Below are 16,036 nucleotides of genomic sequence, written 5' to 3'. Positions count from 1 at the left end.
TTTTGATATCCTTGTTGGGTTGCCATTGATGACCAATGTAAAATATGGGTCCTGAAGCAAAGCATGAGCACCACTAGCCTAAAGCGTTATTGGAGATATTAAATTATGTGCGCTAGGACCCCGCGACTCGGCGCGCAGTGGGGAGAGGAATGTGCGCACTGAAGGCTGGAGCTGTGTGCGAGTGTGACAGGATGGCAGAGGAAAAGCGCCACAGTCTTGGAATTAAGATCGGGACCGTTATTCAAAGTCAGACTGCGAGTGACACTAAACGGACCCTTATGCGTACAGGAACGACAGTTTGCTGATGGGCGGTCGGAATTCATGACAAATAAAATTTCACTTTTTTTGTGAATTACGCCGGGATTAAAACTATGGACAACAGCAGCTTTGAGGAATCGTAATTTGGTTGCGCTCAAAACCATAGGAGTAACAGCTTAATAGCCTACGGCTTGTCACATCTTTTACTTTAGAAAGCGAGTGACATTTCTGCGCATCTGGAATTTGCTGCCGCCAGATGCGTAAAGTTTATTAAAAAAAAAAAAAGCATCATATTTCAAGATGCAATCTGAGTGTTAAAATATCCATACTTTTATTTTGAGACTTCGAGGAAAGAAAATGCATCATGGGAATGTGACATGAAGGATTTCTTTCCTATCATATCTTAATACAAGTGACAGTTTTTGATGATCTATCCATTCATAAGACGCACGCAATTGTCAAATCATCCAAAGCGATAGGAGCAACAAACTTTTTGGCACCATCTAAACTTTATTATTTGCCGCATTTTGCACTGATATTTCATGTTATTATCACCCCCAAAAGCGTGTGCTCAGATGTCATGGCCTGACCTGGGGCCACACATTTGATTGTGTGGGGGACAATGTCGGGACCCTGCGTCCGCGTCCCGTTTTGGGTTCGTCTGTGTCTCCTGCTGCTCCTTCACAGCAGCACATCGGAGTGCAGAGTCACCGAGGGCTGTCCGGAGCTCCTCTCCAGCGGCTGCAGCTGCACGGAGGACCGCGCTAAAGCTCACGCTGCCCCCGGGGCGCGGAGGAAAGTGAGCTGCGGTGGGAAGGAGCTGACAGAAACTCCCGAAGTCAGTCTGCTCCCTAATCGGACCGTTTCTCTGTGAGTCTTTTATTCATTTTCAAACTTTGGCAACACTTTGTCCATGTTACTTATAGAAGCAAAATTAACTGTACTAATTATGAACAATTACTTACATAATTACAAAGTGCAGATATTCGAACACAGCTCCACAGAATAATTATATATTAGGTCATGTTTGTATTACATTTTACGCGGTTATTACACAGCGCAGTAGACTCTAATGGGACGTGCGACCCAAACTTCCATGCCGTGGTTTGAATTTAAAATTATACCTGCATTTTTAGGAAGGCATGTGTCATTATGGGTGAGTGCCCATGATACGCTCATAACCCAATTTCTGCAAATCCCTGAAACTTAGATTTCTATCAAGTTATGTCTTTTTAGAAGCAGGATCTTTGTAAAAAAAAGACTGCATGCGCAATTAACAGTAGGACTTAAAGGAATAGTTCACACAAAAATGAAAATTCCCTCATCGTTTACTCACCCTCATGCCATCCCAGATGTGAATTACTTTCTTTCTTTTTCGAAGAATATCTCTGTAGGTTTATACAATTAAAATGAACGTGCACCAAAAATTTGAAGCTTAAAAATTACATAAATTCAGCATAAAAGTAATTCATATGACTCCAGTGGTTTAATCCATGTTTTCAGAAGTAATGTGAGACAGATATGTTTTAAGTCTTTACTACCAATCTCCACTGGTACCACTACAATAAGGTTCAATTTGTTTATGTTAGCATTTACAACAACGTTAGCTAACATGAACTAACAATGAACAATACCAATTAAGCATTTATTAATCATATTTAATGTTAATTTCAACATATACTAAAATCTTTTTAAAATCAATAGTTGTATTAGTTAACATTAGTTAATGCACTAAAAACTAACATGAACTAAAAATTAACAATTTTATTTTTAGAGCCTGACCGATATGGGATTTTTGAGATCGATACCGATTTTAGAGGGGGGAAGCATTTACACCTGCCGAGTCAAGAGATAAACAGCGGCAGCGGTGTTACATTTATTTACATTTATGCATTTGGCAGACGCTTTTATCCAAAGCAACTTACAGTGCACTTATTACAGGGACAATCCCCCCGGAGCAACCTGGAGTTAAGGGCCTTGCTCAAGGGCCCAACAGTTGGTGCTGGGGCTTGAACCCCCGACCTTCTGGTCAGTAACCCTGAGCCTCAACCACTGAGCCACCACTGCCCCTATTCTGCTATACAAGTTCAGGGGAAACTTTCAATGGTGGAAACCAGACTTTAAAATATTACATTTTGTAAATGCAATGACTGGAATTGTTCAGTTAAAGGGGGCACCAAACTGTGAATCCTGAACAAAACAGTTTGGTGAATACATGTTTACACATTAGCTTCCACTCAGCTTACAAGATATGAAAGTAGCTACATGCTTATTTAGTTAGCTATAAGCTCGTTGTCACGGAGAGTAAAAGATGGACATTGTTAATGTAATATCCAGCATTGCGTCTTACCAAATAGGTAACAACGTAGCTTGAAATCAACACTCAACAGACACAGTCCACCACTGCATCATTGTCTGCAAAAAATGCTCTGATGCTTACCTTTTAATCTGCTACATTACTGACTGCACTTACAAAATATAGCTGTCTAACAGGTTTAAACAGGTGTGATAAAAATTAGTGACATGGTTGTCAGGGACAGGGTTAATGTTATATTAGTTCTATTGAAAAGGGAAAATTATGTTTATTAACTTTCCAGTATGTATTTTACAAACTAGTTAGCAACTTACCTTGAAGACACCACTCAACTCCGCAACGCTTACCTCCGCACCGTCTGCAAAACCACCGTCAGCTCAGCTCTGTAAACAATGGAGCCGGAGCACTCTCTGCTGGACAAACTACGTTATGAGATCAATTCTAAATCACCCCAAGCATTGTTTTCTGCATTATATGTCTGAAATATAGTTTTCATATATGCGCATATTGAAAAACATATCGCCAATAAGATATATCTGTGAAAGGTTAATATCGGCCGACCAATAAGTTGGGCACTAGTATTTTTGTTACTAGTACCCGTTTTGGTAATTAAAAGGTTGGTTATTAATTGACTGTTCCAGCATTGAGCAGCTGTCAAAACTTAACTTCACTTTATACTGTATAGACAGAGCAGTTCCAGCCCATTGCTCAAGCTTTCTGTTTATTTTCCGTCAGCAAAAGGCAATCATACAGTCTGAGAAATAAGACTCAGAAGAGGAAATAATTTTGAGGCACAGACTGTAGTTTTGGAGAGGAGCTTGTTGCAGAACTCTAAACTGAAGTATTCCTGTCATCTCATTGGTTTCCTTTGTCAGAGCCCTGTCATTTTACACATGCCTCTCAGCCCAAACGAAAGGAAATGTGGCTCACGTCTGCATCCCCCCACACAACCTCTTTCTAGTCTTCAGATGACTTGGCCATGCTAAGGGAGAATAAAAAGAAACACATTTCAACCCCCCTAAAGCCCCACTCTACTCTGCACTTTTATGGCTGCTTGTCTCCTTCCTTTCTCAGTGCTACAACATCCTAGTCTTTTCATAATGGGTCATATTCATATTGTCTATGCAGGAAGGAGGTTAGACCTGCTCCATAGTTGTCTGTAGCTATGACCTACTGTGCAAATTCTTTTCACACTTGAAAAGTAACATATTTGTTTACATCCATTTAACTTTTAATTAAAATACATTTTTATCAAAAGTTTCTGTAATTTCTACTCAATATTTCAGAGGTTTACCATGATTTTCTTCATAAGTAATTAAAGGAATATTCAGAGTTCAATACAACAACACAGTGAGGGACTTACAATAAAGCTTATAAAAGCACTTACATTAATTCTTCTGTTAAAACATTTGTATTATTTGAGCTGTAAAGTTGTTTATATCATAGTTTTATGGATGTTTTAGGGTTTATGGCATTGCGTTGTCATGGTAATAAAGTTGTAAAATCCGATATAACTTTTCACATTTCACACTTTTCAGTTGTTTTAACATTTATTGATTGGCCACTTTAACTTCCATTGTAAGTGCCTCAATGTAACCCAGATTTTTGCTTTTTATTTAAAGAAAAGCAGGGAAGAGTTTAAATTAATTTAACATTATTCCACAAAAGCTGTTGATACAGCTTATCTTGTATTGAACCCGGAATATTCCTTGAAATTCAAAGTGGTTGAAACTTATAACTGCAGGTTGTAACTTTGGCCCCACTTATTACAAATTTAAGGCAGCATATAAGCTTATTTTTTTATTTAGTGGGTTTACATTTTCTACAGTACAGTTTCGGTGAACTGGAACTATTCTAGTATTTGTGAGTAGATCTATGGTTGTTTGGGCACCCTTACAAAATACTTGTCAGACAAAATATGCACTTAATCCCAGTATTAGACAGGGGAGATCAGTGCAGAGCTATGCGTATTTGTTTCAGTGAGTCGTGCGCTATTATTCGTCTGTTTTTGGACATTTCAAATGATGCTGTGCAGCCCATCCAATTTCCTCTGTAGTGTTGGACTGAAAATTGGTGTGGAGAAGGAATCAAATACTTGCTCAGCACCAAAACCTTGTGCCATTTCAGACGCTACCTCGGTGTCCTTCTACTCCCCTTCCCAGCAGGAGCAGAACTCGCCTGCACATGGCTGTTGTAAAAATATAAACATTAAAAGTGCCCGAAATGCCACAAACAAGCCCAGGAGAGGAGAACGAAGCCAGGGGATTGGTCCCCTCGGAGAAGGAGGCCCAAGGAAGCCAGGACTCCATTTAAAGAGTCTAGCGGTTCTGTTTAATAACGCTCACATCTGCTAAACACATTGCCTCTTCGAAACCAGAGGAAATGGATAGGAAGCAAACGATAGGAAGGGGGCAAAAGTAGGCTGGGTGGCAGGCGACAGAGGCGGTTGGAGACAAGCTCTCATGAGCCTCTGCACCTCTTAACATCGTTTATTTGTTTTCCGAACATGTGGACAGCGCACCGTGTGGCACCTTTACAAGGCTTTGTGTGTTAGAAGTAAAGTATTCATAGTCTCCTGCCTCCTGAAGCGAAAATGGGGAGCGGTTAATGAAAATGCTGTTCTCAGCACTCGTTTAGTTAGGTGTTTTTCATGGTAGTTCATCTGATTATTTCCAAATTGTGTTCACACTGTGGACGTATTTGATCCATTGGCAGCAATTTTCAGTCATCCAAGTATAAATCTACTCTACCTGGTCCCATAGAATTACTTTACCATACTTAAAGATTTGCTAAATTGTTATTACATGGCTCATTTTAAGTATTGTGGTAGTTTCCTGGTGAAATCAACACAAGCAGCACCTAAGAACAATTTTACAAACTAGTTAGCAATTTACCATGAAGACACCGCTTACCTCTGCACCGTCTGCAGAACCACCGTCAGCTCAGCTCTGTAAACAATGGAGCCGGAGCACGCTCTGCTGGACAAACTACGTTATGACATAAATTCTAAATCACCCCAAGCATAGTTTTAAATATAGCTTTTTAAAACATAGCACAAATCACGGGTAAAACATCAGATTATAATTTTTAATTAATGATTTTCGCCTGTTCCATGCAGGATGTATTCATATCATATACATCAAAACGTTTTACTTTAGTGCATGACTCGTAAGGCAATACATTTTAAGATTTGCATTAAATGTGAAATCAAATTGTGTGGCAGCTCATCTGATAGTGTGCTGCATTTGTGATGTAAAAGATCGGGGTATGAGTCTTGAAGAGCACGAATGACAACATGTGAGCTGAAAGTGACATAATTAAAATGAGCAAATGACATCTCTTTCTAACACATTCAAAAATTGCTGCCCCGAGAAGCATCACGACACAGGTTTAACATCAGCGATGTCAAAAGTCAAGACTTGTGACCAATTACAAAGAGTTTAATTTAGGGGCTTAAAAGTATCTATAAATGAGTGTAATGTATATCAAATTATTGGTAATAAATGTTCTTTCTTATTTTATGTTGTTTATAATTTGTTAGGTTTAGGGATGATCAATTAAATAATTGATATGATTGTATTATATTTATAAGTATAATAAAAACTTAATGTGGTTAAACACGTGGGATACTATCAGAATATTGACAGTGAATATTTAACAGTCTCCATTATGAGACTGTTAAAAGGTATTTTCTGCATCAGTAGGTTGACGCGCTGGGCTCTTACACAAGCGGCAGTATTTGAATCCTTGGAAGTGAGAACGGGCTGAATACTGACCGATTAACCTGTCTGGCTGATATATCAGACTATCACTACTTTTAGCCCCACTCAGTGGACATTTAACTTCAGAACTGCCTGTGTAAGGAAAAATGTAATATAATTTTGCAAAAATGTAGGCTAGATATACTTGAATGGGGGAAGATTGAAATCCTTGAAAACTTTTGTTAAATGAATGCTCCAATAAAATATTTCAAATCAGCATTAACATCTGACAACAATGCTATTAGAAAATATGCTTCTTTATCTCAAACCATGAAAAAAAAGTGCAGGTGCAAAACAAACAGGTGATTGGTGGTACATCCATTCCTACAGTTACCGTATTGAGCATTGAAGTGCCTTCATTAAAATAAATAAATGACAAAAATAAAATAATCAATTTGCTCTTTTAACTGAAAAGCGGGAACGTAATCACCATATTTAGCTTTACGATTTTTCCCATTGATACATACTATATACAAGTGGTCTGTCTCCTGAACTTTTAATATGTTATAATGTTATTTTTCAGGGCCTGTAGACAATAGACTTCACACTCTAGTCTTTATGGATGTGGAATGTCCAAATCTTTCTCAGACATACTGTACCTTGGAATCGTCTAGACAGCATCCCAGGTGCACTTTAGGATACATCATCTGTTTCTCTCTCTCTGTCCCTGTCATCACTCCTACTACTGTCTTACTCATGAGGAGAAAATATGGAATAGTTCCAGTTAGAGCGTTGTGGTCATTGAGAGTGCTCTGACATACTGTATTGAGCAGAACTGGTCATGGGGGACCTGGGTTGAGTCCAGTCATTTGCCCACCCTGTTCCTCTTTCTGTCTCCCTTAGATTTCCAGTCTTGTTCATCTACTGTGTTGTCACAAAGTCCAACAAATAAGAAAATACAGTAGCTCGAGTGGTTACTGTGTCAGTCAGAATGTGTCTGAAAAGCTTGCTGCCCAATCATTCAACGACTTAACTTACAGCATTTGCACATGAAGGAATCTCCAAACTGCCTAAATTGGTTTGAGACAGGCTTCCAAAGACCCACAACATCATGTCTAATGATCTATAAGAAATTCAAGTGAGCTTTAAGGATAATCAAGCAAAACGTAGCAATGCCGCAATGCTTATTTATTGGTAGAAATGGAATCATAGTTTATCATCCTTCTTTCAAACGCTCCATCAGAAGTAAGAGATTTAATTATTTTACCCAGCTGTGGGATATCATAAGGAGTGAATGACACATCTATGCTGCCTTAAAAACCAACCAGATGAAGGCTACTTAGATAGGGTGTTACCCAAATATTGCATTTGAAAGTGCCTTGATTCTGTCATACCAATTATGCCTGTGAAAGCAGCACTTCACAAGATTCAGAAATCAGCCAATGTTTTGGTGGTTTTTAGAAGTCTCAAAACACAATGTCCAAGGATATCTGTGTATAATGCAGTTCTAGAGTTGTTTAATTTTTTTGGATCATTTTGACTATGGATCCTAACTAAATGAGTGACAGCATAAGATGTAGCCTACTTGCAACAGACATACAAAGACCATTGCTAGCTCAACACAAAGGCCTCAAGAGGTCAGAATGTGATTTCTGGGGTCAATCATTTTGGTAAAGGTTATCTCTTGGGCCAGCTGCAGGTCTGCAACACAACATCTGGCATTCCTCAACTGATTAGGTTAGATAAGCAGATGGCATCCCTTAATCTCATTGGTGCTGAGGGAAAATGTAGGGGAAAGGCCTCAGTAATTAACCAAAAATCTATTTGCCTTATTGTACACCCATAGACCATGGCCCATTGGACAGCCGATGAATGAACTACTTTGTGCTAACCATTAGGCCGTCGCCCAACTTTGCCTCTGTCCTTATTTTAAATGTACTGAAAACTCTACATCACCCATAATGCTCAGTAGGAGCATGAGAGATGGGGTTTCTTCAGTGAGAGAATTTAATTGGCTGCTTCTTGTTGTTCGACAGGATTTGTTGCTACACCTCTAGTTTAACTGCTTTGACCTCTATGGCTAACTGATCTATGTTTGTGTGTGCGTATATGTGTATTGTTTGATGCCTTTCCATGCATCAGCCTGTTCCAGGTTTCCATTACATCCCAAATTACTCATAAATCCTTTCAGGATAAGCCTATACAGTTGGCGTATACAAGTCATTTGGTGCTACTATGCGGTATACAGCCCAATACATTTACCATAAACGGCCATTTTTCCACTTTCTCCCCCTTTCTATGCAAACGCACCCTCTCTTTCCTCTCTCTCCCTCTTTCTCCACCCCTCTTTCATGAGTTCATCCATACACAGTGAGTCTGAACCTAAATATTTAGCTGTCCTGGTAGGAAACTGCCATGCCTAAACCCTTTCCAGATGTGGGGGAGAGCAGTGCACTGTTTAGAGCTAATTATGTGCGGCTGCACAGTGACTGAGCTGATAAAGGGGGAGGGAGAGAGACAGAGAAAGAGAGAGAGAGAGAGAGACAGAGGAAGAGAGTGAGAGACAGATAGAGAGGAGGTAAAGAAGTGGAAAGTGTGAAATAGAGGAAGGGATCAAGAAAAGGACAGAGGGAGAGAATGAGATGAAGTGGTAAATGAAAGTAATTTTAAATAGAATGAGATGGGAAAGAATGAGAATGCGTAACCCAAGAGAGACGAGACAGTCTTAGTATTGCTTTATAATGCTGCGGTTATACTAGGTTTTGAGCATGCAAAATAATTTTGGGCACCGCAATGGACAGGATATAATTTCACGCTTCTGGTTTAAAAAACAGAACATCTCAAATAGAAAATGAGATTATTTACAAATTTTTAAATATACCATCTACTCAATTCCCTAAAACAATAAAAACATGCCGCTTTGAAATATATATTCTTTATGTTGATCTTTAATTGTCCACGTCTTCCCGTCATACAAGCCCAGACTGATCTCATGAACATTATATGACAGTGGCAACATTTTTACAAAATTAAATTATGTGCTTCATTACAACATTTCACTCGCAAATGTGTAATCAGATGAGTTTTTAAAGTGACTATTAGATGGAGATATTAATGAGTAAAAAACCTCCCTAATGTAAAACTTTAACCTAAACCTAACCAATGGTGATCTTAAATCAGATGAGAGGTAGACCAAAAATCGACATCCTTACCCTTACCTTTAACCAACACCTAAACCTAACCAATAGTGTCCCAAAGCATATACGACATGAAAAGCTAATTTTTATGATGCAACCATATAATTTCATATCACTTCTGTGACACTTTACTGTATCTCATGTGTCAGATTATTTGTTTGGCTGGTTTTGAACCTTTGCTACCACGGAAGCTAACAACACGGGTGTTTATGTAGGCTAGTCTGTAATACAATCATTAAAACGTGTTGTTTTTCAAATGTTACGTTATGATAAAATAGTTTCGATATCATAGCATCCCAGTGTAGACTGTTATAGTGTAAAAAATAAGCGCTTATTAAGTCATAATCAGCCGTTGTAGTCTAAAGTTCTACACTCAATCAGATGTGCTACTGTGGAAGCTAACAATATGGTTGTAAATGTAGGCTGGTCTGTAATACAAGCGTTAAAATGTGTTGTTTTCAAATTATGCTTTATGGAAAAAAGGTTTCGATATCATAACATAGCAGTGTGTGAGTAAAAGTGTGAAAAATAAGTGTTTGTAAAGTCATAAGCCGTTGTAGTTGTGAGTTTGAACTTCAGTCTTACAAGTCCAAAGATCAACACACTATAAGGTGTGCTACCGAGGAGGCTAACATCATTGGTGTAAAGATAGGTGGGTCTGTAATACAAGCGTAAAATGTGTTGTTTTTCGAATGATGTGTTATAGTAAAAGTGTTTTGTTATCTTAACATAGCAGTATGTGACTATTACCCTGTGTCTTGTTGCGTAAAAAGCCCCATTATAATCAATAATACTGTCAACACTGGAAGTGTCATATTCGGCGCAGCATGCCAAAGTAAACAAATGTCCTGTTCCATTTCGTGCTGCACATGCTGCCGCTACTACTGCCAACAACACAAATAATGGTTTAGAATGTTTGCAGAGACTTTTTAGTAAAGACGGAGCACTTCTAATTCAATAAATTGGTGAAATCGGAATGCCCAACAACCAACAGATGTTGAAAAGGAAGTCCCGCCTTATAGGTTAAAGAGCCAATCAGCTTTTAGATAGAGAGATTGCCTGTCAGTCAACTCGAAAATTTGTATGGACATTAGCTGAACCAGCCAGAAAATATATTTATTTTGCATGATCCGAGCAAAAGAAACACAATTAATGATAACATTATTGGCAGATTTTACTGCTGATTTGAAATATGTTCTTTTTATCGTAATCTTGACCAGAAATCCTGGGAATTTTGGTCTTTCCCCGTTCAAGTAGATAGGAGCTGCACTTTCATGCTTGCTAACATAGAAAAATAGCTGCCCTTGATGTTAGTGTCGACGCATCCAGTGTAGACATTCTTAAGTTGCTGCGGTGTGTCGCATAGCATCAATGGACATGCCCAGTGTAGATGGTGTCATAATGTGAAATATAAGTGTTTATAAAGTCATAATTAGCTTTTTTTAGTCATTAGTCCAAAGTTGTACAATCTATCAGGTGTGCAACAGCGGAAGCTAACAGCATTGGTGTTAACGTAGGTGGGTCCGTTAAAAGTATTTTTTTCAATTGAACTGTTATAACTGTGTGAGTAACTGTGTGAAAAATGAGTGTTTATAAATCATAATCAGCTGTTGTAGTTGTGATTTGTGTGAAAGTAAATAAAACGCATAGTTGTTGTAGCGCCTCTAGTGTTTATTTCACCAGGAAACTTGGCATGCAAAAGCCACTCAAGCCCATTCTTTCTGGACAGCAAGCCTTACCAATCTGTTTACCATTGCCACTTTAAGGACTAGCTGGAAACTTAACTGATGCTAATTTCCCCACTCATGTCCAAATGGTACACGTCATGTTTTTATCCATCTTTAACCATACAACTGTGATAATGTTTTGACAGTCATGCCCATATCGAGATTTCTTGACTAAGTTTTGATCCACTGACTCAACGGTCATAAAATCAATGTTTGTTCAGCATTGTATCAGCATTCTCCTGCCAAAGATTTGAGCACTGGCATGCTTATGTGTTTTCAATAGCTGTAAAAATTTGGGTATTTGTGTAATAAAAGTGTGCTGAATATGTTGTAGCATACTGTATGTGTTTGTGCAAGTGCGTGTGTGTGTTTGTAAAGCTATTTTAAGATTCCAACGATTCCATCTTCATTGGTGACCTTGATCTGATGCCTGTTCCCGCTGGTGGGCACACACTATTTGTGAGGTTTGTGAATGTACACTCCCTCAGACAGCTGCAACAAGTATGTGTGCATCTGTCCATCTGTTACACTCTTGTTTTGTCTGAACTACAGTGGGGTCCAAAAGTCTTCAAAAGAGTCTGTTAGTGAGATTGCTTCTATTTTGAATTTTTCTAAATTAAAGGGAAAGTTCACCCAAAAATAAAAACAATAAATCTGTCATCATTACTCATGCTCATTTTCACTTTCACTTTTTTTTTTTTTTATCTCATAACATTTCTTTATTCTATTTTTTAATCCTAAAACATTTCATTTTTTTTCAAAATAGATTTTCAGTCCCAGATTTTTAATGTGGACTCAGACTTTTGAACTACATTGTATGTCTATTTTTCTAGTATGATGAACTTTGGAAAATGGGCCCTTGAGCATATTGTGAAATCATAACTCAGCATCTATATGGATGTATGTGCACAGTTCTCCTTCAGGTCAGAGAGTGATGAGACGGGAGTGTGTTTTCAGAAACCTTCCTGACAGACATCCGGGGAATTATGTGGAGGGGCGTCCTCGGAACGCCGGCATTCCAGGAGGGTTTATTTTTTTGGGAAAAGGCGACGAGAGGAGAGGACGGGAGGGGAAGACTGCACGTGTTCTGAGAAGGGGCGGTGGTCCGCAATAGATAAAAAAGCAAATAAAGACCCAGACACTGGATACCATGAGCCTAACCCATCACACCTGCCCCTGCCACACACGCTTTGACCTCTAACCCCTCAATCCTGAACATTTAGGTAACAGTCAGTGATTTTATGTGAATAAAAACATTCACTCCAGTTGACCAAAAATGAAAATTCTGTCATAATTTACTCAACTTCATGTTGTTATAAACCCTATATGACCTAGTTTCTTCCTTGGAACACAAAAGAGGTGTTAGACAAAATGACAGCCTCAGTCACCATTCATATTTATTGTATGGAAATAAATATACAATGGAAGAGAATGGTGACTGAGGCTAACTTTCAGTTTGATATCCAACCTAGTCTTATAGAATGAACGTTACTTTAACAAATATTTGCACATACTTTTACATGCCAAATTCTACATTTCTCCACAGTTTCCTGGTGAAATGAACACTAGAGGCACTTCAACAACTGTGCGTTTTATTCACTTTAATACAAATCATGAGTACGGCTGATTATGACTTTATAAACACTTATTTTTTTGCATTATTACACACACTGTGTTATGTAATATAGTTAACAATTTAACTATAATGCATCATTTGAAAAATAATACATTTGTACTTACTTGTACTGCAGACCCATCTACATTTACAGTATAACAGTTATTCTAATTTGATTAACTTCCACTGTATCATAACTTATAGAGTATTGGAATTTAGACTTGAAAAGTGATTGACTGGTCCGAGGGTCGAGAGGACTTGGTTGCTTCAGAAAATGTGCTTTTCATTTCTCATTTTGTTTTTGGACGCTATTGGTTAGGTTTAGGTGTTGGTTAAGGGAAAGGAGTGTCTACCTCTCATTTGATCACAGTTGGTTTGATTTAGGTTAAAGCTTTAGGTTAGCGAGGTACGTTTACCTCCAGCTGGACATTTCACTGTGAAACTGCAGGCAAATGTGCGATAAGGCACGTCATTTCTTTTTGCAACAATGTTGTAATCTTCACCTAATATTCATAAGACCAGGCTGTTAATTCACATTAAATGCATGGGGACGAAGTTCATACAGGTTTGGAACAATGTGAGGGTGAATGCATTTTGATAAAAATGAAAACCATTTTTGGTTGAACTATTGCTTTAAGCATTATATGTTCTGTGTTTATTTGTGTGACTGGTTTGGATGGGAGTTTGTGGATGAAAAATCCCCCAGCAGTGTTGTGTTCGGCATTAAGGGAGAGAGAAAGAGATGGTCCTCCCGGTGCACAGCGGGATCCTCTGTTTGGATAGTTTTTCCTTTCACTCTACTTGTCTTAACTGACTCCAAGAATGGTTAAACTCTCTCTCTCTCTCTCTCTCTCTCTCTCTCTGTCTCTCGCTCTCTCTCTCTCTGTTTCTCTTTATCTCTCTTCCATTTTTTCCCTGTCCACAGCCTCTCATTATATTAGAAAACACTCCATATCTATTCAAGTTCTTTGGATCACTGTTCTTGGTGTCGTGTGTGAAATGTTTAATTGTACAATGTAAGTGTGAATATGAGCACAAGTGGTCAAATCATTCGCTTTACTGTAAAGTACTGTAAATGTAGATCTACACTAGGCTACTGTAAATTCTGGTTGCTGCAGTACATTTTTACTCAAGCCCTGTTTACACCTGGTATTAAGATGCATTGGACGATCCGATCACATGTGGTCAGGTGAGACATATCACCATTTACACCTAATATGTGTTTTTTATCACTTGTGTTCAGATTTCGAGGGGAGGGTCTCTGATTTCATGACAACATTCATCAATATTTACGTCAATGTGCTACTGTAGGTTAATAAAGTGCAATAATTTATACAAGCAAAAAGCATGAAAGTGTGAAAAAACAAGCACTGTTTCTCCCAATTATACTTGCATTTAATTTAAGCACAAACGTGGTGTTCAGAGAAGAATTCTCATTTATTTTTGTGGAGTACCTGTATTAACTGAGCTTTGTGTGTGTGTGCTTCTTATTTGCGGCCTGCATTCTGATATCAGACACACTGAAGTTCTGTGAATTACACATACAAAAAATCTGCAAACTTGGTGCAAATTCGGCACTCATAATTTTTACATGCAAATGAGATTTGCGGCAAAGTCTTCATTGTCGCCAGAGGTTTGCTGCAGGTTCACCACTTCTGGTGAAGAGCTGCAAACTTCTGTCAAACATTTGCTGCAAGTAGCAGGCTCATTTAACTGTGAAAATAATGAGTGACGAATTAGCGACAAGTTTGCCAGAACATTAGATTATTTTTGTGCAAATAGATATACAATAATGATGAACAGCTGCTGTTCGAACAGATGAGCTTTTACACTACGAGCCCAATGTGGTCACATATGTTTTCGACCGCACACTTCAAAGTAGTTAAAGTGGACAAATCTTTTTGGACCCCTTACATATCCCTTTGTAACAGGACTGGTCGTTGAGGGAATTAGGAAGCGTCGTTCAGGTATTTAAACACTCAATGGAATGGGTTTAACACTCTAACGTATTTGCACTTCTGTGTGGCACTTTCTATCTCCCCCTGGGCTCTGGCGTGGGCTCCTCTTATCACTCTTCCCAAATTACTGCAACAAGAAACAGCTGTTAGTCCTAACTGTCAGCCAGGGATGAATCCTTACCACTTCCTCTCCCCCTCAACCACACCCTTACCACACCGTTTTAGCATAGTCGCATTTCAAATGAATTTTATTTATTCATTAATGCCAGTCAACGGGGGACTTCGTTTCTTAAAACCAAAAGTCTTAAAGATAAACAGTTCTTTGAAAGAACATATTGATATTGTATGGTCAATAATATGATATAATCCTGTGTTATTATGGTTATTAAATGAACTGTTTGATTTTTCAATATCTCATGCATGCTGATTAATACCACAGACAATAATTTTGACTTTTGACAAATTTTGACAAATTCCTCTGTTTGTAAAAATGAACAGAGCATGTGTTTACAGTAATGTACTTACAAGCAGAGTATATAAACATTTAAAATATGCCACTATCTCTTGCTAGACAGCAGGAGGGTGAGGAGTTTGTGTAAGGGGTGTGAGGGGTCATCCACAATGCTGGTTGCTTTGCGGATGCAGCGTTTGGTGTAAATGTCTTTGATTGAGGGAAGAGAAAAGTGAGTTGTTTACCCCCGAAACCCAACCCTCAGTCAAGTAAAACTTCAATCTTAGAGGGAAAATGAAACCTCGAAATTGGATGTCATTTTCAATCAAGCTATAATTTAGCCATATTATGCAAAAGTGTACAAATATTATTTAATTGTGTGTATTTAGGATACATAAAATATTATCTATGAGATAATCCTTAGCAAGACAAAGGAGTCAGCCATCTTATTTCAAAATTGTTCAAAATGTCACTTCCATCACAGAATTCTATTAAATGCAATACAGAATTCAAGCTGTGGCCATGACTTTCAGGAAAAACAAAACAAAAAAAAAAACATAAATCTTCTGTGATGCATGCACATAAACTGTTGGACATTAATAGTAGACAATGGCTACTATTTACCGTGATTTAATAAGATTTGCATCTATAAAAACATATCCGTAATCTTAATAGCACATGCAAAAAGGTCAGATCAGATCCACTAATTTAGTCTTCTAAGAATTGCGTCCTTTAGATGCTGTAACATTTATGTTTGTTTTAGTTCATTTCAGGTTTTCATGTTTTAATTTCATATCTTTTATTTTGACATTTCT

At 38.2% G+C, this 16,036-nt stretch overlaps 1 protein-coding gene across 1 annotated transcript in view; it reads left to right on the top strand.

The window, feature by feature from the left end:
* The first annotated feature begins 205 nt into the window (after positions 1 to 205).
* Positions 206 to 16,036, top strand: part of adgra2 (adhesion G protein-coupled receptor A2) — a 102,946-nt gene continuing 87,115 nt past the window's right edge. The window contains exon 1 of the mRNA XM_052109332.1: positions 206 to 1,128. Coding sequence (XP_051965292.1) covers positions 881 to 1,128 — 248 coding nt within the window. The 5' untranslated portion in view covers positions 206 to 880. The remainder of the gene's footprint in view (positions 1,129 to 16,036) is intronic.

The sequence above is a fragment of the Xyrauchen texanus genome, chromosome 37, assembly GCF_025860055.1.
Source record: "Xyrauchen texanus isolate HMW12.3.18 chromosome 37, RBS_HiC_50CHRs, whole genome shotgun sequence".
NCBI classification, from domain to species: Eukaryota; Metazoa; Chordata; class Actinopteri; order Cypriniformes; family Catostomidae; genus Xyrauchen; species Xyrauchen texanus.
Note: the sequence above shows the minus strand (reverse complement) of the source record. Positions and strands in the feature narration are given on the sequence as shown.